Source organism: Strix aluco, chromosome W (genome assembly GCF_031877795.1).
Source record: "Strix aluco isolate bStrAlu1 chromosome W, bStrAlu1.hap1, whole genome shotgun sequence".
NCBI lineage: Eukaryota > Metazoa > Chordata > Aves > Strigiformes > Strigidae > Strix > Strix aluco.
In genome coordinates, this window is record NC_133970.1 from 42,360,247 (window position 1) to 42,385,732 (window position 25,486).

At 45.0% G+C, this 25,486-nt stretch overlaps 1 protein-coding gene across 32 annotated transcripts in view; it reads left to right on the forward strand.

Moving 5' to 3' along the window:
• The window catches only part of LOC141917810 (CUGBP Elav-like family member 4), a 1,125,997-nt gene that overhangs the window by 921,572 nt on the left and 178,939 nt on the right, over positions 1–25,486 (forward strand). For 17 of the 32 annotated variants that reach the window (XM_074811361.1, XM_074811375.1, XM_074811357.1 and 14 more), the window contains one exon: positions 23,996–24,124. In XM_074811361.1, the coding sequence (XP_074667462.1) occupies positions 23,996–24,124 (129 nt within the window). The remainder of the gene's footprint in view (positions 1–23,995; positions 24,125–25,486) is intronic. The other 15 variants (XM_074811355.1, XM_074811370.1, XM_074811383.1 and 12 more) reach the window with 1 other exon arrangement.

A 25,486-nucleotide genomic window follows, 5' to 3' on the forward strand; every position in this document is an offset into this window, starting at 1 on the left:
GACCACTGGAAAGAAGGAACTTAGCAAGGAGATGGGCAAGGCAGGATTTGGCCTTGAGCACTCCCTGCATTTTAGGGAAGAAAAATGGTGGAGAAAAGCTCTGCTGGTACAAGCCACCAATATGCCGTAAGCATCTGCTACAGCTAATGCATGTTTACTGTAAGTTCAGACAACAGCAGCCAAGATCAGTCGTGGAACTGTTCCTACAGGCCTGCCAGGCAAGGGCTGACTAAACCTTTTGAGCAGAGAGGTCCTGTGCCTTCTCCTGACCAAGCTCACCCTTGAAACCCACATGCACATGGAGCTATTAGCAACACCAGTGCTTGGAGTAAAGTGCCTCTGCAGCAGGACACTGTTTACGAGCTATTCTTTACTGCTGGAATAGCACCCAGCTCGTTTTCACCTTTCTTAAAAGTTAACCTAATTTCCCTCTATTAGTTAGTTTTAGTGAATGCCATTTGGCATGGCAGTTATAGAACTGTCAGTGGATGGAAATGACAGTGGCATTTAAAGCCAGTTGGAGCTGAGAGTGGGGGATGGTGAGTTGGTGGGTAGAAAAAAATAATCTTCAGTAAAACGTTTACAGGGGAATGCTAAGTGACATCAAAGGAGTCTCACTTTCCCCAGCGAAAGGAGAGAACTTCATCTCAATGCGCTCAGTGGGATGGTTCTCACCTGAGTTTGAAACAAGCTGAAAACCAGGGAGACGAAGTGCCTGGGGGGCTCCGGACCAGGGCACAGGGCATCCCACATCTATGGGTAGCTTCTTGATGCATCCAGTAGGCCTTACTTTCAACCAGGTGTGTGCTGATTATGGATTTCACTAAAGAAAGGTTTATCTGTATCTGTGGGTGTGTTGGTTATAAATTTTATTGCAACCTCTGTGTTGTGTACTGACACTGCTGCCTGGCATTTCAGGCTGGCTGGCTGGCTGCAGTTTTCCTGCATTCCCTCACTCCTGTTTTAAAACCTGCAGTCATGCTTGCAGGAAAGTCTTCCGCTCAGAGGAAGGATGAGTTTTGCCTGTGCCGGAGATTTCAAAGGGATTTGTTTTTCTTTTGTTTATAGCAACAGAGTCGTGAAAGGAGCCTAAGAAAAGAGGCCAAATCAGGGAAATACATACAGACCGACAAACCCTTGCATACAAAAGGTATGATTGGCATCGCTCGGGCTCTGCTCCATCCTCACCAGATCTCCCCTGACACAGGTGTAATATGCCATTGTGTATCAGGGACAGTTTGCAACACTCAGCAGTGGTATGGACATACTGAGCAGCATTTCAGCAAATCGAGGGTCTGATCCAAAGTCTGCAAGGTTCCGTGGTACTCTTTTTCATTATCTTCAGTAAGCTTCAGCTCTAACCCTGAATCCCCAATGTTTATTTCAAGGGCTGGTGTAGCATCACTGGAATATAATGTTCTGTTGCATATGCACCTTAGGGTAATGGTGTAAATTAGCACATGGCTAAGTCAAGCCAGATCCTGCTAGGCGACATCCTGAAGCAGACCCATTCATTTCCTGGGTCATTTGTTGAGCTGTCCGAAGAATTTCAAAGGAACAGTTATCTAGCTGTACATGTATTTTTGAAAAGGCAAAGCATTCCCCTGGAACAGGTCCATTTCAATGAGATTTTTGCCAGGGGACGTATTTTTAAATTAATGCATCATCTTCTAATTTCATGAGGTACAAACCTGTCATTTCAACAGATTCTTTTTGATTAATTTTCTTTCAAGTCTGTATTGTATTAAATCGCTAAGAACATAAGAGCTTCTGTTTTGGGTTAGACCAAAGGCTTGTTTAGTCCAGCATCCGCTGCTCCAGCAGTGCCCATTAGAAGGAGTAAGAATAGGACATTTTATAAAGAGTGACCTTTGACTTAATAGCCTCCGGTTTCCAGCAGACACAGTTTTAGTGACTAAGATTTTGCATCTGGATCTTCATGTTTAAGAGCTGTGAGTGGACACAACCACCACCAATCTGTCTCATTCTCCCTATAGCTAATTTATGACTTCAGCATTCAACAACATCCTATGGCAGAAAAGTCTTTCCTTTATTTCATATAGTGTGTGAAAATGTACTCTCTTTTGTCTGGCTGGAAACCACAGCCATTCTGCTTTATATATTTTATGTTTTGAGGTTATTAAGACAAAGTCTTTTTATTCCTCTGAGACAATATCCTGTTACATTTCACAACTGAAGAATTTCCATTTTACAAGAACTTTGGCTTCTCCAATTCAAAGTGGAAGCACATTTTTTTGAGACATCAGTATTTCCCATAGAAAGAAAATTGTTTTTCATGCAGTTTCAGTAATTTCATTATATCAGTGTAATTGAGAGTGACAGCAACAAAAATAATAAGCCAAAAAAACCTACTTAGGCACCCTGGGAAAAACTGGAGAGAATGAATGAAAGTTTCACAACAGCAGCTTCTTCCTCCCAGGTGGGCTAGGAGCATCACAAGGACAGGTTAGGGGGATCAGTCACTCCAGCCTCATCACACTGGCACTATGTAATGCTCCCACACTATAGTTTAAATGCCTACAAGGCAGATGGTATCTTGTATAGGGAAGAAGTTCAATTCTCACCTTCATTTTTAGCTATAAAATCCCCAGACTGGGACTTCCACTCACATAAAGTGGGACAGGCTTTAGCAAAGATACACCTTCTTTTTAAGTGATCTGCCTTGTTGGGGGGGGGGGGGGGGGGAGCAAAGTCACTTTTAAGGTCTCCTTACAGTCAGTGGGATGTCTGAAGGATTAAATGGGTGTATTCCATTTAAGTTCAGATCTTGAATTAATCACCTGCAACTGGGCATATGCACTGCATGCCCAGCTCCGCTGCTCACAGCCATAGGCAAATCCTTACAGGATTTCAGTTCTTGTTCTGTAAAGCAGGGTGAAATTATATTTCTATTTCCAGCCTTCTTATTTTTCTGCTTAGAGTTACAGGCAGGATTGTCTCTTTACATGCTTACATACACAGCCTGGCACACTCCACTTCTGATTTTAGCTGCAGATTCCAGGTACAAGCATCAAACAAAAAATACAAAAAACTTCTGCATGAAATACAGCTTTGTAACTAAAGTGAGCATTAGGCCTGGAGCTGTATGATATAGGAAAGCTGTTCCTGAGAGCTGAGACATGCTGCTTTGATTCCTTTATTATTATTGCATTCTTCTGCCTCTCCTTCATTTTCTTTGTTTGTAGATGAGGGGATGGGGAGAAAGAAAGCCAGCAAGTTTATAAAAGAAAGGGAGAAAGGAGTTGAGGCATTTTCTGGAGATCTTTAATGACTTTCTGTATAATTTGAAAGGGGGGGAGAAAAAGAGAATTAGCAAAAAAACTGACAAAAGAAAATTGGAATGTGGAGAGAAGTGTGTGGATGAATTTTAATGCAATCAGAAAGCTCTAATAATGGTAACAAAAGCATATATTCAGATGTTAAGAGAGGACAAAGGGAACAGGACCCGCAATGCCAGAATTTAAATTAGACATAGGCGTATAATTCTCTTTTATCCCCCCTTCAAATGAAGGAAAGGGAATTTTTAAGCACAGCGAAAGAGGGATTAAAAATTGGCAGGTTTTCAGCCCTTTGTCTTTTGGCACGTCCCAATTAATCACCTTCTTTAATATTAAGGAGGCTGTGGCCGTGCAGGGCTGTTGCAGGCTTGGGAGAAAAATGGATGATATATAGAGGAAAAGAGCGATAACACTTAGGTTAAGGCAATTCTGAGGACGTGTTTCTATTACCTCCACTGAAGTCTTTAAAAAAGCTGAAGTTTAATTTGAAATGTTGTCCCAGCTCCTGCAAGAGAAAATATGTCCTTCCCACCTCACCTCCCCCACCCCCCTGCCCATGTCTTTGCTATTCCAACAGTGCTCAGTGCTCAAGGCTGGAGTGCTAACACAGATTAATGTCCTGGTCCTCTTGGCTTCTGGAAAGGATTTCAAAGCCCTGACAGGTCACCAGTGATATGAGTTTAAGAAGTGAAACTTATTTTCCTGACATAACAGCCTTGACACCACTGAACCTGAGGACTTTGTCAAGAAGCTTCTAATCTTTGCTCCAAATGAATGTGAAAACCAAACAGCCCTTCAGGCTCAGCCTCATAGTGAAAAGGGATGTTACACATAGGAATTAAGATGTGTTAAATTCCCCAGAAACAAAGGCTGTAAGAGTTGTATTCAAATCTGAGCTGTCTCTGAAAGATGAGTTTAAAAGTGTGATGTAATTCAGCGTTCATTTGAGTTGTCATTTGATAGTACAAGACAGTCGTCTTCTTCACCTCCTTCTTCTTTGGGAAATACATCAAGCTGGGCAAGGAAGATGTCTGTAGATTTGCAGGAGGAAGAAGCCCAAACAGTCATGGAAAAATCCTGCAAAGTTTAGTTACAGCACAGCTGCATGCCTCTGCGATTTGATGCTGGGTGTCCTTAGGGGCTTTCCTCCTATGAACATCTCCAATGGTGTTCCTGGGAAATGGGAACTGTAAGCAAAGGCTGCTAATATCTAGGGAAAGAAGCATGGGTTTTTTCATGATTGTAAGGCCACTTTGAATTCAAACATTCTTCCTATTGTGGAGGGATGGTGAAGAGAAAGTGGGTGTTTGGGCTATACATCGAATTTAGAAAGATGAGATTTTGACTCCTGAGTCTTTTCCTAAAAAGCATCACCTCATGAATGGTTCTCAGAGATATTCCAGTTGGGTGTTTCAGATAATGAATAAACTTGGAAGAATTACAATCTGTCAGGCACAAATCAGGCAGAGTCTTTGTGCTTTGCATGACACCAGGTTTTTAGACTGCTCTCACCACCAGCTTTCCTAAGCAAGGGCTACTAATAAAGTGGGTCATTGCAAGTTGTATCAAACACCATAAAACATGTAATTTAATATCTGCACAGGGAATAGCATCTCTTGGCAATGGTCAGTTGTTCACTTGTTCAACAAGTCAGAACTACTGATATTTGTCTTGGAGTTATAATATTCTCAGCTGTACAAGAAGAGTCTGTTGCTAAAAGAATCATTTAGACTATGTCTTCATGGCAGGATTTGCTTGGCCTGTTGCCCAAGTTTTGTCCATAACCTATCTTGTATCTGCACAGAGGAAGCCTGAGTGTGCTTTCATCTGAACTGTCCAGATGAGGCTGTAGGTTTAAGATTGGATTTCACTTCAGTGCAGATGGACAGCAGGTCTTGCCACAGGAGCATAGACCAGCCAAGCTCAGACAGCATTCATCCTCCTGGTCTGAACTTTCTTCTCCATCTCCTTCCATTTTTTGTCCTAGCTCTACACTTTAGCCATCCTGTTCATATGCCTGCTTTCCCAAACAATTTCTGGATATGGTTTAGCGGCCGGTACAGACTGAGCATCTCTTCCAGTTCCCTGTCAAGCAGGTCTCTCTGCTCAGAAGGATAGGACTGTAGTATGGATGACAACCCCAAAAAGTGGAGAATACGCCCAGAAACATTTAATTTAAAAACATAATCTTAGACTTTAGGTTCACCAGATGGCAAAATGTTAAATTTCTTTCCTGTTGCTCATGGGGCCAACAGCAGCCAACATCTGTGTTCTCTTGGACACACGCATCTAGATCACTGTCTTTAAGGATCACAGTGCTACAGGACATGAAAATCTCTCCCTGGAAGACCACTCCAAGAGCCCCACTCATTGTCATTTGAAAAAGCAGGGCATGCTATTCAGAATAAACAAAACGAAGAGATTCTTAACACAATACATGATCAAGCTTCAGAACGTCTTGCTGCAAGATGTGGTGGATGCTCACAGTTCGCATGGCTTCAAAAGCCAACTGAACAATTACACTGAAGAAAGACACTTCAAAAACTATTACATATGAAAAAATGCTTCAGACTCCAGATGTCCCTAAACTGCAGAACACTAGAGTCTAGGAGAATATTTTGGGGGATTAAGAAAATTGCTTATGCTGTTCATATACTTTTTCCTAGATATCCACAACTGGCCATTGACATAGGCAGCACATCGAGTCAGACAGATCCACTGTCTCTTGTACAGCTGTTCTTTCACTCTGTATACAGGATACTTGTCCAAGTCAAGGCCCAGAGTGCAACCAAGCAATTAAATAAGAAAAATCCTTCAAACTAAGTTCTTCAGATGTAACAGTGGAGAGGATAACACCTGTGGGATGAAGCATCCTTCTTTGTCAAAGAGAATTATGCTACCACACATAGGTTTATATACATTTGCGCTTGTCCCCATCACATAGCTGTTCAGATTAGCTGTTACTCTCTCTCTCTAGCCCAGGTGTCTCAAAGCCTCTGTTTCCAGCAGTTGGAGACTGGCAGCTGTGCAATCATATCTGCTAACAAGGGATATAAAAAATCTGTTAAGTAAAACCAAACTGAGGAGGGAGAAGGGGAAGAGATCAGCACAAAGAAATTGCTCATGCTAAGATGATTAGGGATGCCCTACAACACCCAGCTGCAAGGACCAGGTGAACTCAGCAAACATTTTAAAGCCTGCAGCAGAATTAGCCCCTTGTGGGTGTGTTGTTGATATGGGGAGGACAAGTGAAAGGGGGGAAATAGGACCCCATGCAGATGGAAGGAAGATTTGATTGCTGTTGCACTTAGGTAGTGGTAGGTTTCCATTGTTTCCAGGCTGGACTGGGGTTTTGGTTGTTGTTTTTCCCCTGTCCTAATTTTTGAAATACCTCCATTTTACAAGGTTCATGTATTTTCCAGCAAGGTACTACAGAAAAGATAATTAGCTAATTTACAATTAGCTACAACAGAATTTATAATCACTTCCCCTGCGGAAAGGACTGTAATCATCACAGAGCTGTAGGACTGCTGTGAAAATCTCAATAGGAGTGTGCAGCCCAGGGCCCAGGAAATGCTCTCCTTTTAGCCTGTTTATCTGACTGATTAGCATGGGTTGATGGGTGCCAGGGCACTCCGGCTCGGGAGGGGAGCCAGTTTGAGCTTGGAAATTGGGGTTCAGAGCTCAACTCAAACTTTCATAATGTTCAGGGCACCTGCGGCTCACCCCTCTGTTCTATAGCTCCTACTTTCTTCTTTGGCCTGAGAAGGATACCTTGTCCATGATTGTTCAAAAAAACCCCTAGGTTTATAGCTCTTTTTCCCGACTGTGGCTTTGGCATATTCCTGATCCCACTGCATGGACTTGGGGGTACTGGTGGATGAAAAACTAGACATGAGCCAGCAATGTGCATTTGCAGCCCAGAAAGCCAACCGTATTCTGGGCTGCATCAAAAGAAGCATGACCAGCAGGTCAAGGGAGGTGATTCTGCCCCTCTACTCCGCTCTCGTGAGACCCCACCTGGAGTACTGCATTCAGCTCTGGAGTCCTCAGTAAAAGAAAGACATGGACCTGTTGGAGCAGGTCCAGAGGAGGGCCGCAAAAATGATCAGAGGGATGGAACACCTCTCCTGTGAGGAAAGGCGGAGAGAGTTGGGGTTATTCAGCCTGGAAAAGAGAAGACTTTGCAGCCTTTCAGAACTTAAAGGGGGCCTATAAGAAAGATGGGACAAAATTTTCAGCAGGGCCTGTTGTGATAGGACAAGTGGTAATGGTTTTAAACAAAAAGAGGGCAGATTAAGACTAGATATAAGGAAGAAATTTTTTACAATGAGGATGATGAAACACTGGCACAGGTTGCCCAGAGAGATGGTAGATGACCCATCCCTAGAAACATTCAAGGTCAGGTTGGATGGGGCTCTGAGCAACCTGATCTAGTTGAAGATGTCCCTGCCCATGGCAGGGGGGTTGGACTAGATGACCTTTAAATGTCCCTTCCAACCCAAAACATTCTATCATACTATATGTTTCTATGATGGGCACCCTCAGTGCCATATCCTCTCCCTCTCTGACAAGGATCGGTCAGGAGAGCAGGCCATGAAGATCTGCTCTGCCTCTTGGTCCTATGTACTGATATTTTCTTCATTCCCACACCTGCACGGAAAATTTCTCTAGGTTGCTCTAGGTTTTGTGGCTAGAAGGGACCACAGTGATATTCTGGTTCACCCTCCTGATTAGTCTAGGCCAAAAAAGTGGTAGATCTTTGACTTGTTTAGGCAACTGCTTGACAGAATCCCTTGGGAGATGATCCTGAAGGGTATAGGGGTCCAAGAAGGCTGGACACTCTTTAAGAAGGAAGTCTTAATGGCTAAGGAGCAGGCTGTCCCCAGGTGCTGTAAGAGAAGCTGGTGACAGAGAAGACCACCCTGGTTAAACAGGGAGCTTTGGCTGGAACTCAGGGAGAAAAGGAGAGTTTATAGCCTTTGGAAGAAGGGGCTAGCCACTCACAGTGATTACAAAGATGCTGTGAGGATATGCAGGGCGGAAATCAGGAGGTCTAAAGCCCAGCTGGAAATTAATCTGGCTTCAGCAGTCAAGGATAACAAGAAATGTTTCTATAAGTACATCAACAGCAAAAGACAGACCAGGGAGAGCCTCCATCCCCTGCTAGACACGGGAGGAAACATGGTAACAAGTGATGAGGAAAAGGCTGAGGTGCTTAATGCCTTCTTTGCCTCAGTCTTTAATAACAAGACTAGTTGTACTGAGGGAATCTGCCGACACGGAAGTCTCGGACACAACTTAGACGACCAATGTGATCAAGTTGATGCCACTTTATTAAAGGCTACACAGCAATTTATACTCTATCACAAGCTTCACGCGCCGCTATCTTATTGCTAATAGGCTAAAGCTACTTGTTCACACGCCCTTCTGCCCTCTATGATTGGTCCCGGTGTGGTGTCCACGCGCTGCTCTCCCCCCAGGTAGACCCCCTGTTTTCGACATTCCAACATCTTTATCTTTTGCCCAGGAATGTAGTTTCTCAATCCATCTCGGCCTTGTTTTTGTCCTTGAACACAGCTGCAGCTTGCTGTTACAGTGAGGCCCCTTGGTCTGGATCGCTCACAACATGTCCGTTGTTCTCCAGCGATGCCACAAATCCCCCTTTTTGGTTTTGAGCGATCCAGACCCCCCTGTGGTCCTGTGCTAAAAACATTGCACCGACAGTCCTCTGCAGGGCCCTTTGCAGAAGGCCTATAAGGCAAGGCAACGTTGAGAGCACAGTCACTACACTCAAAAGGACTACTCCGACAGTTTTGATTAACATTTTCAACCCACCAGATAATCCCCAACCTTTAAACATCCTTGTCAGCCAGTCCAAGCCATCATCTTCTGTTAAGCGTTTGACTCCATCCTTCAATTGCTGAATGCTTTTAAAAATAGATTCTGAATGATCGGATAGATTCATACAACACATTCCTCCAAATTCAGCACAGCCATGTCCTTGCGCTAGAAGCAAAAGTCAATCGCAGCTCTATTTTGTAACGTATCATGTCTGACACTATCAGCATCAGTTAAAAGACCACTTAAAGCCAAAGAAGTAGCATTAGTTTGTTTGCTAAGCCAAAACTGCAGTGGGTTCGGCCATGTATCCACAGGTATTTCTACCAAGCATGTAGAGAACGGATTTTCAGGGCTTGCGGTGGTATTTGGCTGTGAGACCACCCATCCTTCACCCTGAGGCAGGTTCCAATACAGGCTGAACACACCGAGCAGGAACCCAGCGAGAGCCGGCATCTCTGAAAACACAAACATAACCCTTGCTCCAAGTTAATATCTCATTCGGTTTCTGTTTCATCTTTCTTAACTTCCTTCTTCCAGGGTCGCACCCATTGACTCGGAACCCATCTAGTGCCGGTATCGGTAATAACGCAGGCATAGCCTCGACCCGTCATTGTTAGTTCCACAGGTCCTTTCCACTCTCCTGTAGCAACATCTTTGTACTGAGCAAAAGCACCATCTCCACACCGGCTTATACCAGATTTCAGACCCAAACTATGTATTACTACTGGTGGTTCCTCCCTATCACCTGTGAGCCGTAAGTAATTTAACACATACACCGCTTTTGCAAGTGGTTCTGCAGCAGCCAAGACCTCTCCCCCTTTTTGTTTTTGCAAAAGCGCCTTTAAAGTTTGATGTGCTCTCTCCACTATGGCTTGCCCCGTGGGGGAATGTGGTATAGCTGTGATGTGACGTGTACCCCAGAGTTGACAAAAGAGAGCAAATTTTTGAGAGGTATAGGCTGGTCCATTATCAGTTTCACGGGTCAATTGAACTAATTCCCCATATTCCCTGGCACATTCCGCCCTACCGCGACGGTAACTTCTCACAGCTTAGTGCTTTTTCACAGTTCAGTGTTGCAGCGGACAGCTGTTTTTGCCTGTTACCTTGGCACAACTCAGCAGTTTCTTATCTATCTTCCGAGGCCTGTTCTTCATCAACCCTAGCTATTGCTTAGAGGCTGTGTAAGGCTGACAGGCCAATGCCTCCCACATCTCCCCTTTCTTTGTTTTACAGCTGCACCTGCAAGACTTATTTCGAGACTTTATCAATTAAGGGTTAGGCAAACGTCAAAACACACAGCATACTTAAAATAGTTTCACAGAATGCTAGAAACAATAGAGCAGTTACAGTTACTAGTTAAAAAGAGGAGGCTAATTTCAGTATCCATAATTAGGGGATATGACTAAATACTACAAAAATAACCAGTAAGGAAAATACAGAATAGCACACTTACTTAATGGGGTACTAACATTCAGATCCGCAATTGCTGGGGAACCCTGGATGCAGCGAGAATTTAGAGTGCCCTTCCTCGCAAACCGGAAATCCTACGCGATGCGTCCATCCGTAGGTGAGGCATCCAACATCGCTGCAAGCAGGTCCAGCCTCATTTATCTAAATCAACAGGCCAAAATAACTGTCAATTTTCTTTGAGCGGAAACATCTGATTTCATCCTCCTGTTGGGTTCCACCCAGAGCCTGGCCACCACTCAAGGGGGAAAACCAAGGGAGTTTCTAATAAGGTTAAACACTTGAGTTCTTAATTCTTAATATTGCTAAACAAAGGAAGTTGAATACACACATTCTTATAGCATTTCATCCTTATTAATAACTATATTTTGTCTAAGCTACATCTTTCACTAGTGACTAGTAAGCCTATATATTTCATCAAGGAGTTACAATTACTGTTAGCATTTTCTCTTAAAAGAGTTGGCAACCGTAGTGTGATTAAGGACAGAGATAGTGTATTTTGTCCTATTGCAGCAGCAAGCATTACCCATACATTCTGCTTAAATGATCAGTCGAAGAGACCGCAAACTGTTGGCACAGGGGCATCCACAGCACCCACAGCTGGCTCCTGAGTGTCCACCAAAAGCTGCCTCTCACACCTCAGGTGTGGTCACACACATTCTGCCGGTAACCACCGGGGACCGTGACCTGTGGAGACACAAGCATAACCTCTTCCCCAGGTTATTAAAGGATATGGTCCTTCCCAGTTACACTTTCCAGGACTTGAGTCTTGCCCTGGACTTCTTGTTGATCTGGTATCTGTGACGAGAAGTGATGCAATATTGACGGCACCTATTTTAACGTTCCAAATGCAGCAAAGCGAGTGACGTCAGATTGCCATAATTCTGAGGAGGTGAGTCCCCGAGGGTTGACACCACTAGCTGTTGAAGAGAGGGAGTCCTCTGGTATTCAGGGCAAGTGGCAATGATGTCTTTAGCCTGACGCCTTGATAAAGAAAACTGGTTTTGTATTGCTCTGGTGTTTTGGTGGAAAAATGCATGTGAAAGCCGCGCTTGCTGTGTTTCTGAGATGGCATTAGTTGCACGGTGGAGATCTTGTTTTTGCTTTCTCTGTAAGTAGTCTGGGTGATGTCAGTGAAGGATCTCCTCACAAAATATAAAGCAAGCTATGCAGATCATCATTAGCTAGGCCCAACAATGGCCGTATCTAATTTATGGCTCCCAACAGTTTCTGTCAATCATTTAAAGTCTTAACATCAGTTTTAAGTTCAACCTGTTGTGGGACATTAGTCTGTTCACAAATTCTCCACCCCAGGTACTGCCACGGTGATGATCGCTGTACCTTTTCAGGTGCTAATTGTCACCCCATTTGAGATACTGAGTCTTTGGTAAAGCAAGAGCCTTTTCCATGATCTCCTGTGTTTCTGCTGCTATGAGGATGTCATCCATATAATGATAGATAACAGCCTGGGGGACCTGCATTGTGGGAGTATTCTTTATGCCTTATGGTAAAACAACCCAGTGGTACCGTCTTGCAGGTTCACTAACATTAATACTGGGAACAAAAAAGGGAAATTTAGATGCATCATCCAGATGCAAGGGAATGGAGAAAAAGTCAATCTTTCAGATCAATTATTACAAGATGCAGGTTAGGGGAATCAATGTGTTGGAGATCATGTAAAAGTCACCATTTACCACTTTTATCTGATATAACAAACACCAGGGGGTTCCAAGGACTGGTAGGTATGATATGTCCTGCATTTAACTGTTTATGAATTAAATCCTTAAGGTGGCACAACTTTTCCATTGGCAAGGGCCACTGACCCACCCACACAGGTGATTCTGTTTTCCAGGTTAGTTTCAGGGTGGGTTTAGGGGTGGGCTGTGCTGCAGTGGCAATTAAGACAAATATGATCCAATTTGAGTTCCCCATTGAGCCATACAGTCACGACCCCATGATGTAATAGGGGTTTCCAATATAAATGGACGAATATTTGCTACCCGGTTTTCTGGGCCCCTTACATGAATGAGATCTTTGCTTTGAAACATTACAGCATGACCACCAACCCCATAAAGCACTCGAGTTACCCGAGCTAACAGCCAATCTGGTCGCAGACATTACAGTCACATCCGCACCAGTATGTAAAATGCCTGTCAGTTCAACAGATTCTTCTGCTTTAGTGAGGGTACATTTTATCAGAGGTCGACTTTGTCTCCCTGTCTGAGCTCAAAATGTTTGAGGAGTACCTGCTGATCCAAATCCTGAGTCACCCCAGCTGTAGTAAAATAAAGAAGCTGAGTAAGTTTGACCTCTGGTAAAACGAACAACCCCTGTAAGGTTGTAGATGATTTTTATGACAATACCCTTCTCAGATAGATGGTACAAAGGTGCACTCTCCGCACAGAGTACGCACCTAAATTCAAGACAACAATTAACACAGAATTACTGCCTCCTGCTAGAGGAGATATTTCACCTATGACACTTCAAACACTGAGCCCGAACAAACAGGCAGCACCGATGACCCAGCGGGCACTAGGACGCTCTGTCAGAGAACTCCGCACTCCGCAGCTGCCGCTGGGCTGCGTCTCACACCCGCAGAACAATCACAAAAAGAGGCCTCTTACACTTATTGCTCACACAACATAAAATGATAAACGCTGCAAACATCAAAACACTGTTAAGAATATATAAAGCCATTGCTTATTGATTATGTGGTCTCGGCAGACAAGGGGCGCTGCATTCCAGCGTCAGCACCTTCTGTAAAAACTGCCGCTTCTGGCGTTGGGGGGGGGCCGAGAGCGTGGTGCCGGGCTCGGCCGCAGGCGGTAAGAGACTGAAGACTTTCTTAGTTTTCTCATTAGCATTATCATAAGCAAGCATAGCAAGAAATTTAACTTTCATTTCATCATTTACGTCAGGATTACCATTAATAGCAGCATGTAGTCTATCAATAAATTTTGGACAGGGCTCCGTGGGTCCCTGTCTTATTCCTGTAAATGCTGGTGCCGCCTTTTCATCATGTACAGCTAAAACCGGTTTTAGGGCTAATTCTTGGGCTAAGCGTTAACACTTCCGGTTGAAACCCTGCTTGCCAATCCGGGTTGGCAAAAGGGCCTGTGCCCATCAGCATCTGAGCTTGCACCCCATGTAGAGGATCTCCTTGCTGATGGGGCGTGGCTGCCGCAGCCTCGCAGGCCACTTGCCAACGTTGGAAAAATTGCAATTGTTGGGAAGCTGTTAGTAAGGTTTGTATAATCATGCGCACGTCATACGGAGTGAATAAATGTGCTGTAAGAATCTGCTGAATTACTGAATTAGTATATGGTGATTTTAACCCATATTGTGTTACGGCTAATTTGGCCTCCTTAATCACTTTCCAGTCTCAGGCCTCCCACTCCTTGCCTTGTGGGGTTACTGTTACCGGGAACGCCATTGGTCCCAGCTCGTTAAACTGCCCCTCAATTATCGCATCCCGAGTAACTCCCCGCCATCGATGTGCCGGATTACCATTACCACCCGCGCCTCCCAGTGCCCCCCCTCCCATTTGAGCCGACGATGGCAGCGGCCCGATCGCCACCGTTTCCCCCTGACCGCCCCCCCCAGTGTCGGGAAAGAAGGGGTTAATCGGAAGAGGGGGCGGCGGCGGTGCCGGAGGAATAGGCTGAGCCGCTTGCTGCATTCGGATCTCAAGTTGCTCTAGTTTTCTCGTTAGTTCTTGCAGGTGCTGATCTTGTAAAACCATAACGAGATTGTTCCTGCACCAACCGGGGTGTCGGGGGCGAGGACGGGGGCAGGGCTGGGTCGGCGCCTTCCTCCAGCGAGGCGGCGGCGGCGGTTCGGGCGGGGCGCTCCAGTGATTGATCTTTTGGGCTTGAGGGAGGGGAGTCGATCTGGAGTAAATCTGTTGATTTTTGCTCTTGCCTTCCCTGCCGCACGGGTGCTGCGCGTGCAGCGTCCCCGTCCCTCCTTTTAGGAGCCGCCTTGGGGAACAGGGATCCCGCGAACGTCCCAGCAGTGGCGGAATCCTGAGCGCCAGCGCGTTCGGCCTCTGCTGACCAGGCAGCGAAAGCGGAGGCGGGGGTCTGCCGTTCTGCTTTCAGTTCTGTCAGAGTGTCTAGGACCAATCTCCACACGGTGGAGAGTTTCCCACTGTCTTTAGAGCCTGAGCTAATGTCGTCCCACAGTGCTGTGCCCAAGTAGCTGCTTCAAAGGCTGCGCTCACTGAGGGGATTAATCCGTGCTGCCGAGCCCACAACAGCACCCTCCTCAGGTTCCCCTCATCATAAGATAATCCTCTCTCAGAGAGTATATGTTGGAGGAGCTTAACCACTGCCGCTTCTTCTTTACCCAGCGCGGACCCCATCTCCTCCCCAGCCGCTCACCTGATCAGGGCGAGATTCCCGACGATTGCGCGCGCGTCTTCCCAGGCGCCGGGGCAGCGCCTGCTACGGCTGCTTCTGCCCCCTCTGGGCCGTCTTCTCTTGCTCGGGAGGGCACCGACGGGAGGGTCCCGATTCCTCAGTATTCAAGTCCCACATAGTTTCAATAAGGCTCCTTCACATCCCTGTTTGGGCGCCACTTGCTGGCGCGGAAGTCTCGGACACAACTTAGACGACCAATGTGATCAAGTTGATGCCACTTTATTAAAGGCTACACAGCAGTTTATACTCTATCACAAGCTTCACGCGCCGCTATCTTATTGCTAATAGGCTAAAGCTACTTGTTCACGCGCCCTTCTGCCCTCTATGATTGGTCCCGGTGTGGTGTCCAGCACTGCTCTCCCACTAGGTAGACCCCCTGTTTTCAACAGTCCAACTTCTTTATCTCTTGGGCAGGAATGTAGTTTCTCAATCCATTTTGGCCTTGTTTATGTCCTTGAACACAGCTGCAGCCTGTTGTTACAGTGAGGCCCCTTAGTCTGGATCACTCATAACATGTTCGTTGTTCTCCAGCGATTCCACAGGAATCCAGCCTCTTCAGCCAGAAGACAGAGACTGGGAGAACGACCCCCCACAATCCAGGAGGAGACAGTCAGTGACCTACTGCATCAGATAGACACACACAAGTCTATGGGACCGGATGGGATACACCCGAGGGTGCTGAAGGAGCTGGCTGGGGTGCTCGCCAAGCTGCTTTCCAGCATTTACCAGCAGTCCTGGCTGACCGGGGAGGTCCCGACAGATCGGAAACTGGCCAATGTGACACCCATCTATAAGAAGGGTTGGAAGGATGATCCGGGAAATTACAGGCCTGTCAGATTGACTTTGGTGCTGGGGAAGCTGATGGAGCAGCTCATCCTGAGTACGATCACACAACACATGCGGGACAACCAGATGATCAGGCCCAGTCAGCATGGGTTTATGAAAGGCAGGTCCTGCTTGACAAACCTGATCTCCTTCTACGACAGGGCGACCTGCTTATTGGCTGAGGGAAAGGCTGTGGATGTAGTTTACCTTGACTTTAGTAAGGCCTTTGACACCGTTTCCCACAGCATTCTCCTGGCAAAATTGGCTGCTCGAGGCTTGGATGGGCACACGCTTTGCTGGGTAAAAAACTGGCTGGATGGCCGGGCCCAAAGAGTGGTGGTGAACGGAGTTAAATCCAGTTGGCGGCCGGTCACGAGTGGTGTCCCCCAGGGCTCGGTTTTGAGGCCACTCCTGTTTAACATCTTTCTTGATGATCTAGATGAGGGGATCGAGTGCACCCTCAGTATGTTTGCAGATGACACCAAGTTGGGTGGGAGTGTTGATCTGCTCGAGGGTAGGGAGGCTCTGCAGAGAGACCTGGACAGGCTGGAGCGATGGGCTGAGGCCAACTGGATGAGTTTTAATAAGGCTAAATGCCGGGTGCTCCACTTGGGTCACAACAACCCCCAGCAGCGCTACAGGCTTGGGGAGGAGTGGCTGGAGAGCTGCCAGTCAGAGAGGGACCTGGGGGTGTTGATTGACAGCCGGCTGAACAGGAGCCAGCAGTGTGCCCAGTTGGCCAAGAAGACCAATGGCATCCTGGCTTATGTCAGAAATAGTGTGGCCAGCAGGGACAGGGAAGTGATCTTGCTCCTTTACTTGGCACTGGTGAGGCCGCACCTCGATGACTGTGTTCAGTTTTGGGCCCCTCACTACAAAAAGGACATTGAATTACTTGAGTGCATGTCCAAAGAAGGGCAATGAAGCTGGTGAAGGCTCTGGAGCACAGGTCTTATGACATGTTCTGAGGGAACTGGGGTTGTTTATTCTGGAGAAGAGGAGGCTGAGGGGAGACCTAATCACCCTCTACAACTACCTGAAAGGAGGTTGCAGAGAGATGGGGATGAGTCTCTTTAACCAAGTAACAAGTGATAGGACAAGAGGGAATGGCCTTAAGTTGCGCCAGGGAAGGTTTAGACTGGATATTAGGAAGCATTTCTTTCCAGAAGGGGTTGTTAGTTGTTGGAATGTGCTGCCCAGGGAGGTGGTGGAGTCCCCATCCCTGGAGGTGTTTAAGAGTAGGGTTGACATAGCACTTAGGGATATGGTGTAGTTGGGAACTGTCAGTGTTAGGTTAATGGTTGGACTGGATGATCTTCAAGGTCTTTTCCAACCTAGATGATTCTGTGATCTGTCCCTCTTTATTTCCAAAGCCTTTGATGCGACATTGTAGTTCATAAATCTGGCTTACGCTTTCCTGATACAAGGATTGAACCTCTTTTTTTGCATGAGGAACACGAGACACAAGTGTATTTATATACTCTTATCTAAATGTACCCCCATTAACACACATACATTAGCAAGAGCTATCTGGATAAACACAAACCTGTGTCATCTGTCTCTGTGAGTGACCCTAATTTCCCCCAGTCCCTCCACAATTGCTGTTATTCTTGTTGTTGTCCTCGTGCTCCACAGAGGGCCAAATATCCTGCATCTCATTGTCCCTTCTGTCCCTTTAATTAGTGCCTGTCTTCTCCCTTGCTCCCATGTCCCTCCTTCCCACCTGCTCTCACCACTTGGTTCGCAACATTTTATTTTTTTCACCTTTCACGCATGCCACCTCCTTTGCTCAGGCCCGTCTGACACCTCTGCTTTACGCTTGTCATAGAAACATATCTTTTATATACAAATAGAAAAGGGAATAATTTAACCCCTATTTGCACTGGGAAAGGTACAGAGGATTCAAATAAACACATCCGGGGAGATTTATAGACACTGTATATTTTTCTGACAAGTTACATTTCTTCACCAGTGTGGCTTGCATCCAGCTTTTCCTGATGGGCAAAAGACCCTGTGGCTGGCAGAGAGGCCAAGAAGAGCAGAGCCTGTTTTCATAGCGTTATTGGAAATATCACCAAGGGAACATCTCTGAGGGACTCTGGTTTGCCATTGCTGTGGCCTTTCTTTCCCTACTCATTTTCCTGGGAGGAATGGGGAGTGCTGACTTGTGTTGTTGCTGTGGTTTGTTTATAGCAAAACAGTGTAGATTTGGGATGAACTTAATTTTAAATGTGATGGGAGTGCCTCAGGTCACTCATGGTGAGGACAGTGTGGTGCACCAGCAAAAACCTCATCAGCTCTTCTGGGTGCCACAGAACAGAGAAATAGTCATCCATGGTCATTTCCATGAGCCAAGCAGGCATGATGGTTTCAGATTCTGGGTAAAGATTGTGGGGTAAACACTAATGAGGGAAAACAAAAGTGTGGGGAGAAGAGATTTACATGGACACCCCAGTCAGCCCCCATGCTGTGGGGCAGTATCACTGCTCAGACTGCTGCTGTTAAGGAATGCTTCTACAGTGAGGTTAGCAATCTTTCTTAAGAGATAAAAATTGAAATTGTCACTTTGTTGTATGTAATATAGACAGAAATTTGGACAGGCCCTTCCTGAGAAACTCAAACAGGAGTAGCTCAGATGTGGATCAATACCTGACACGTGGTCATATCTGGCCTTGAGGAAGCTGCATAGAATAGGTTTTCATCATACCTGTGCTTAGACACGCTAAGTGAACTCATTGTATCAATTTCCCTTGTATGGAGGAGATAGAGCCTGCTCCTCATGGCTGCCCACCTATGTTGTGGAAGACAGAATGGTACTGCAAGGTCCCAATCCTTCTCCCTTGGCCACGGCCCAGCTTAGGCTGAACCACACGGTCATGCCCTCAGCTCATTTTGGAGGCATCCCAGATCATGGACTCATGCTCAGCCTCTTTTTGTCCTTCTCTTCTGCCCTTGGACAACAATATTTCTGTTCTTCTTGACCATGTGTTCGCTTTACCCTGGGGCCCAGGTTATAGGGAGGGGGGGGTGGGTCTGGTCTGAAAGTTTTTTTACCCCTCAGTCCCACAATCTGAAATGAGGATGATAGCATCAAGCTTGGCCACGGGGGACACAGAAGACAGTCTGCTGAGTGCGCTAATATTCAGATGTGGGTCCCGAGATGCATTTGTGATGGTCCCTCGCTGAAAGAGGAGGAAGCATGAGACTCAGGGGTGTGGCACAGGTGGACCTTGGGTGGTAGGGGTGGACCCTACAGCATACAGACAGGCAGAGCTCAGGGACAGCTTGATCTGAGGACTGCTTCAGGCTTGTGTGCAGCCTAAACCTCTAGTTTCTGTAGGATATAGAGTGGACTGAACAAGTACAGCAATGTACTGACCTCCATTCTGATTTGAGGACACTGGAAAAGTATAGTGGGGAGCACCTGTGGTGAACACACACTCAGAGACATCCCACTGACACCAGCACATCCTCACTTCATTTTATTCTGAAAGTCTCATGGCCTTGTTCAGACATATTTACAAAGTAGAAGCAGTTGCTCCAGTGTATGGCTTTTTGTTTGGGACCTGGCAGAGCAGTATACAGGAGCACTCAGGGTGTGAGAGGCTCATACAAGCCCATCAGAGGATAAACTCATTAGCCAAGATTGGGAATGTGCTGAATGGTCCCAGCTGCTGGATCCTTCCCTCTCTCTTCCCACCTAAGATGTGCAAAGATGTGTTAAAAGTGCTGCTGAGCCCCCCTGGCAGGGCTGGGACATGAACAGTAAATATAGCACTTTTTTTAGAAGAACCTCTCAGAGAAAAAAGCTTGTTAAACTGACTCATTTTTTTATCAGCCGAATGTGTGACTGTGTAGATTTCAGAGATGGCAGATATGACAAAAGATTGCCCTGACAACCCAAGTCACTGTTTTTCAGGAGGGAGAGAGGGCACTGACTTGGACACTGGGCTGGAGGTGATGTCCAGGCAGTGCTGGACCCTGGCTGACCATGGGGGGGCCCCTTCATGCCACCTCTCCTGGAGCAGCTGGACCAGCAGATGCTGGGGAAGGTGGTCCTTACCCTTGGCAGAATATGTTCTTGGTGGTCTGATGGCCAATTTGAGGGCAGCTGTCATGGTTTAAACCTGGCCAGCACACAGCCGCTCGCTCACCTTCCCCCACCTGGGGCAATGGAGAAGAGAATTGGAGGGTTAAAGGGAGACTCATAAGTTGAGATAAAAAACAGTTTAATAATTGAAATAAAATATTAAAATTAAAATAGAAAGTACAAACGGTTAATGTACAATGCGATTGCTCACCGCCCACTGACTGATACCCAGCCCATTCCTGGCTAGTGATCCTGAAGAAAACCAAGATCCCAAAACCCCAATCCCGGAAGCGAGAGAGAACTCCCTCCTTCCTGGACAACCCTCCTTTATATACTGAGCATGACATTACATGATAAGGAATATTTCATTGGCCAATTTGGGTCTGGTGCTCTGGCTCTGCTCACTCCCAGCTTCTTGTGCACCTGGCACATGGGCAGGACATAGGGAATTGGAGAGTCCTTGATCTCTTAACAAGAACTGAAAACATCAGTGTATTATCAACATTCTTCTCATACCAAATCCCATACTGAATCCAAAGCACAGCACTATTCTAGCTACTAAGAAGAAAAATTAACTCTATCCCAGACGAATCCAGGACAGTATCTCACAAAGCACCACATATTCTGCCAGACAGCTCTAGGGACAGGTGTCATCCCTTCCCAGTGTCCTGCAGAGATGCAGAAAAGTGGGCCAAAATAAAAATAAAATATAATATAAAATTAAGTGGTTCCTAAAATACTGGGTTTAAGCTTTGCATAAACTAAACCAGACAAGGCAGTTCCAGGCCAGTTCCACACTAGAGAGTTTTGCTGACAGAGGAGGGATCTGATTTTTGTTATGATACATTTATATTAGCAAAAAGCCTGCTGAAAATACACAGCTATTGGAGTGCTTTTGCTGATGCAGCTTATTTCAAACAGGGGAAACTGTATAAAATACAATATAACAGATGCTTACTCTGTGCTGGAAGTATTTACTAGACACAAACTTTGTACACAAAGCCTTTTGCCAGCAGTGTTCCTAGTTCACTCCCACCACTCTGTCCCCTTCCTAAATATATCCTATCTTCCAGGACAGCTGGTCTCATTGTCCAGGTGGGTTTTCCTCAGATATATGGACAACGGTTGGAGTTTGGACTGGACTCCTTGTCCAAGGCAATGTCTAGCCCTCAACTGAAAGATATCTCACAGAGCACATGTTCAACTTCAGTAGCTGCCTTTCTAAGGCTTATATATCACCTTTCAGATGTCCAAAGCAGCTACCCTTGAGGTGGGGACAATCTACACAATATTAGTTAGGGCTTTGTGCTCCATTAAAGTCTGAACTTCGTGTTGCCAGCAAAAACAAACCTCAAAAAGTCCCTTTGTTTATTCAATTCCACCATGAAGTAGGTAGGCATATTTCTTGAAGACAATGCCTGGGGGTTTTTTTCTCCACTATCAGAAATGCACAAGTACCCTCCTCAACCTACTTTTTCCTACCATTTCATCTGCCTAACTCAAGGTGACATAACTCCTCATTTTCTGTAGGCAATACACCTTTCTTTCACATAAATAACTCAACTGCAGGATTGAAAGCTACTAATATTCTCACTTGATATCCACTGCTTGAAAAAATTATCCTCATCCAAGGCTATAAAGTAATTTGCCAAGTTGCAGGTGCATCTTGGAGTGGGGGATTTTTGATCAAACACTTGTTCAAGCAGAACAGATTGCCTACACAATTTTTCCCTGAGAAATCAAGTGACATAAGTCACCCCATTAGTCAGACATAAAAGGGTTATTGCAAACCAATATTTTGTTCATCTTTAGGTTAACATCTGCATTAAAAATAAATAAGTTTTATTTTTAAAACTATTTATTTACATATATTTATTCAAATTAGTTACACCTGCTCTGTAATTTGCTCTGAAAAAAATTCGTAGCTCACACATTTACGTAATGTTTAACGAATGATAAATTAGACATTTATGAATCATGTGCAAATGGCCTGTTTACCTACATGATGTAAACTATGTAAATTTCTTTTTTTTTCTTGGTATAATGGTACTATTCTCTGAACATAAACCTGATCTAGAGGCATTGCTCAATGCCTTCTCAGATCTTTGTACCAACTCAGCAATCATTAGTTTGGTCTATTTTCACCAACGTATTCTGAAGGTTTTTCATTCTGGACTGAAGATCTTCATACTTGGTATAAGTCCAAGTATGAATAATCTTCCTCATTCAAGATACACTTGTCTACTAGTAGACAACATCCTGCTTTGACATGAAATACCACCTGCTTGAGCTATCTCAGATATTATAATTATAAGTTAACTTTGTTTCAGAAAACAATGTTTCAAAAACTTTGGGCTTATTCCAAAGAAACTTTAAAAATATATTATAAAACTTATCCAAAGTTGTAGGTATGTGTCTGTGAATGGGTATGAATGACAAATTGTTGTGGGAGGATATTGGACCTGCACAACTCTATGAGAGTTATATCAAGCAAAGCCGTTTATTTTTCCAATAGTACATACTTATGCTCTCGCCAAAGCTCTTACTTCATAATTAGCAAATCAGCAATTAGACAGCTATCAACCTTTTCTCCTATCAGCATCAGACCACTCTAACACGAGCTGTGCAGACCAATCACCCTCTCGTTCACGCGCTGTTCACGCAGCAGTAACTTCTCACAGTTCAGTACTTTTCCACAGTTCAGTGTTGCAGCTGGCCGTTGTTTTTCCCTGCCACCTTGGCACAACTCAGCAGTTTCTTATCTTTCTCCCAAGCCCTGTTTCTCATCAAAGCCTGGCTGTTTCTCAGAGGCTGTGCAAGGCTGACAGGCCGATGCCTCTGTTACAGAGGCTTCCAAATAAGCAACCCACCACCAATTTAAAAAAATAAATAGATTTTTTTTTTTCATAAAACCACCAGTCAGCTCTCCATAGATTACAGATCCGGATGTCCACAAGAGGAGAACAGAATAACTTTCTGGGGTTTAACAATAACCCGAAATACTTCACAAAGCTTCACTCCCCAGGGGTTTAACAACAACCCCAAATGCAAACTTCACTTCCTGGGGTTTAACGGGAACCCGAAACGTAAAACAAAACCCCACTCCCCAGGGGTTTAACGGCAACCCCAAACGTAAACAAAACTTCACTACCTAGGGTTTAACGACAACCCAAAACGCTCTATCACTCACCTAGAAAGTGAGAGCTCTCAACCTCGAGGACCTGCTCAGGGCAGCGTCCCGACCCAAGGCACCTCGAGGAGTTTCCTTGGGCAGCGTCCTGACCAAAGGGGAGAGTCCTGACCGCAGCGTGCAGCTCCAGGGGACGAGCTCAAAATGGCTCCCCCAGGGGACTCCATTTATACCCAGACCGAATCTGACCTGTAGTCAATAGCGGCTCCCATTGGTCAAAGGTCTCAGCTACCGCGAGACCCTGAAAACAAAGACAGCCAGAAACTGCCACGTTTCAACAACCAGGAAGCTCTGTTTTCACTGGGCGGATGCACCTGCCACAGCCTCCCACAACAAATCTCCATTTACAGTCTATAGCTTCCCTTATATCCTGATTTAAAAACAATGTATGTTAAACATTTTTTCCTGCAACTTATTTAGTATTGCAAGAGCTACTAACTTATGTTACTTTTTATTTGGACTTTATTTCTATATGCTAGCTTTACCCATCTTCCTTTTGGATTGCAGTCTGAGCGATGTTGTCATTTCAGTTACTGCTAGCAGATTGCAAAAACTGATCATAAGAAGCTGATTTGGAAGACTTTGGTGCCTAGATTTTGAGAATCAGTTTAAGATTTTGTATATTTCTGGGGATTTGGACCTTTTTTAGTTCATATTCTTAAATTGCCAAATTATTTTCAAGTACTCCTTGAAAGTCAGATATTATTAAGGTTTTTCAAGCCAGCCACCTGAAATGACTTGCAGCTTCTGAAATATGTCGCCTTAATGAAATCATTATTTGTCTTGCATGTGATACTGAGCCATTGTGGCTTTCACATCCCTCCTGAAATATGGTAAGCATCTCTTTATTTTGTTCCAGAAGACAGAAAACTCTTTGTGGGCATGCTCAATAAGCAGCAGTCAGAAGACGATGTGCGCAGGCTATTCGAGGCATTTGGCAACATCGAGGAGTGCACAATCCTTCGGGGACCCGATGGCAATAGCAAAGGTAAGGTGATGACTTGTGTCAAGCTAGACCCAGTCTCAGTGCATATATCATTTTCTGGTATGACAAAGTCACTATGTAGCTGCCAGGACAGCATCTCTTACATTAGGAGGCGTCACATTTGCCAAGGGAGGCCATTTCTTTGCTGGTTGCTGTCTGCTTGTGAATGAGAAAAAGCCCCCGATGAGTCACATGTAAAATGATGCCTATTATTGTTTGCTCGCAGGGCAGAGCCTCCCTTCTGAACACAGGGCCTTTACATTCACTGAAGATGTGTTCTCCCCACCCCGCTGAGCAGGCCAATTCATTGTTTAAACAAAGCCAAGGGTGTGACTTTACATCTTGACTCACCGGCTCCACCACCATCTCTGCTTATTTCTCACCCCCCCATCCCCAGATCTTCCCCTTCTTCATTTGGTCTTTGCATAGATACACACCAGTGAGTGATCATAATTGCAAGAGTACAGGTGCTGATTTAAATATTACACTCTGTAGATAATTACTGTTTGAAACACAAAAATGCTTCATTACAAAACCAAGTGCCTTACCTCCTACTGTCACTTTTTGGTATCACTTGTTACCTGGATTACACAAAGGTTCCTTTGCTACAGCCCAGGTGTGAGAATGAGGCTTCTTTCTTGAATAGAAGGGTCATTTTTTTTCCCATCACTCCATAGATAACTTCAATTGGAATAGGAAACAGTCTTCTCTTGACGGTATGTGTCCATTAAATATTGATCTGTGTATAATATATCATAAACTGTGCTGGAATGTGCAGCACCAGAGAAGAGACCAGTCCTGCTGACACAGTTCATATCTCTCCAGATATTTTGGCATACAACAACATCAACCAGCATATTTTTGCAACAGGGAGGCAAAAAAATCCAAATCAGTGATACAGTGCAGAAAGATATTGTTCTTCCATAAAATAACTGGTGGCAAAAAAAAAAAAAAAAAAAAAAAAAAAAAAAAGACTTCACACTAGCATTGTAGGGCAGCAAAGCTCAGCCTTCCTGATATAAATGGCTGAAAATAAATTGTAGGCACCTTCCTTAAATTTTATGATTAGTTTAGTTTCATGATAACCAAAGACAGGGGGACAGGGGCTGCCCCACTAGGAAATGATAGGCTAGGTTAGCCTAGAAGAGCTCCAACCATCATAATGGCAGGCAGTTAAGCACTCCATTCACTGAACAAATTAGTAAACTGGGGAAAAGCAAAAAAACTGTATCTGCCTGCCTCCACCTGGAATTGTACAGAACAAAATCTAATGACAAAGAAGTTAAACAGAGTAATAATAAAGAAAATAATGTCTGAGATCTGTAAGACACAGGTTCCAAAGGATATCCAACCTGGACTTGTATT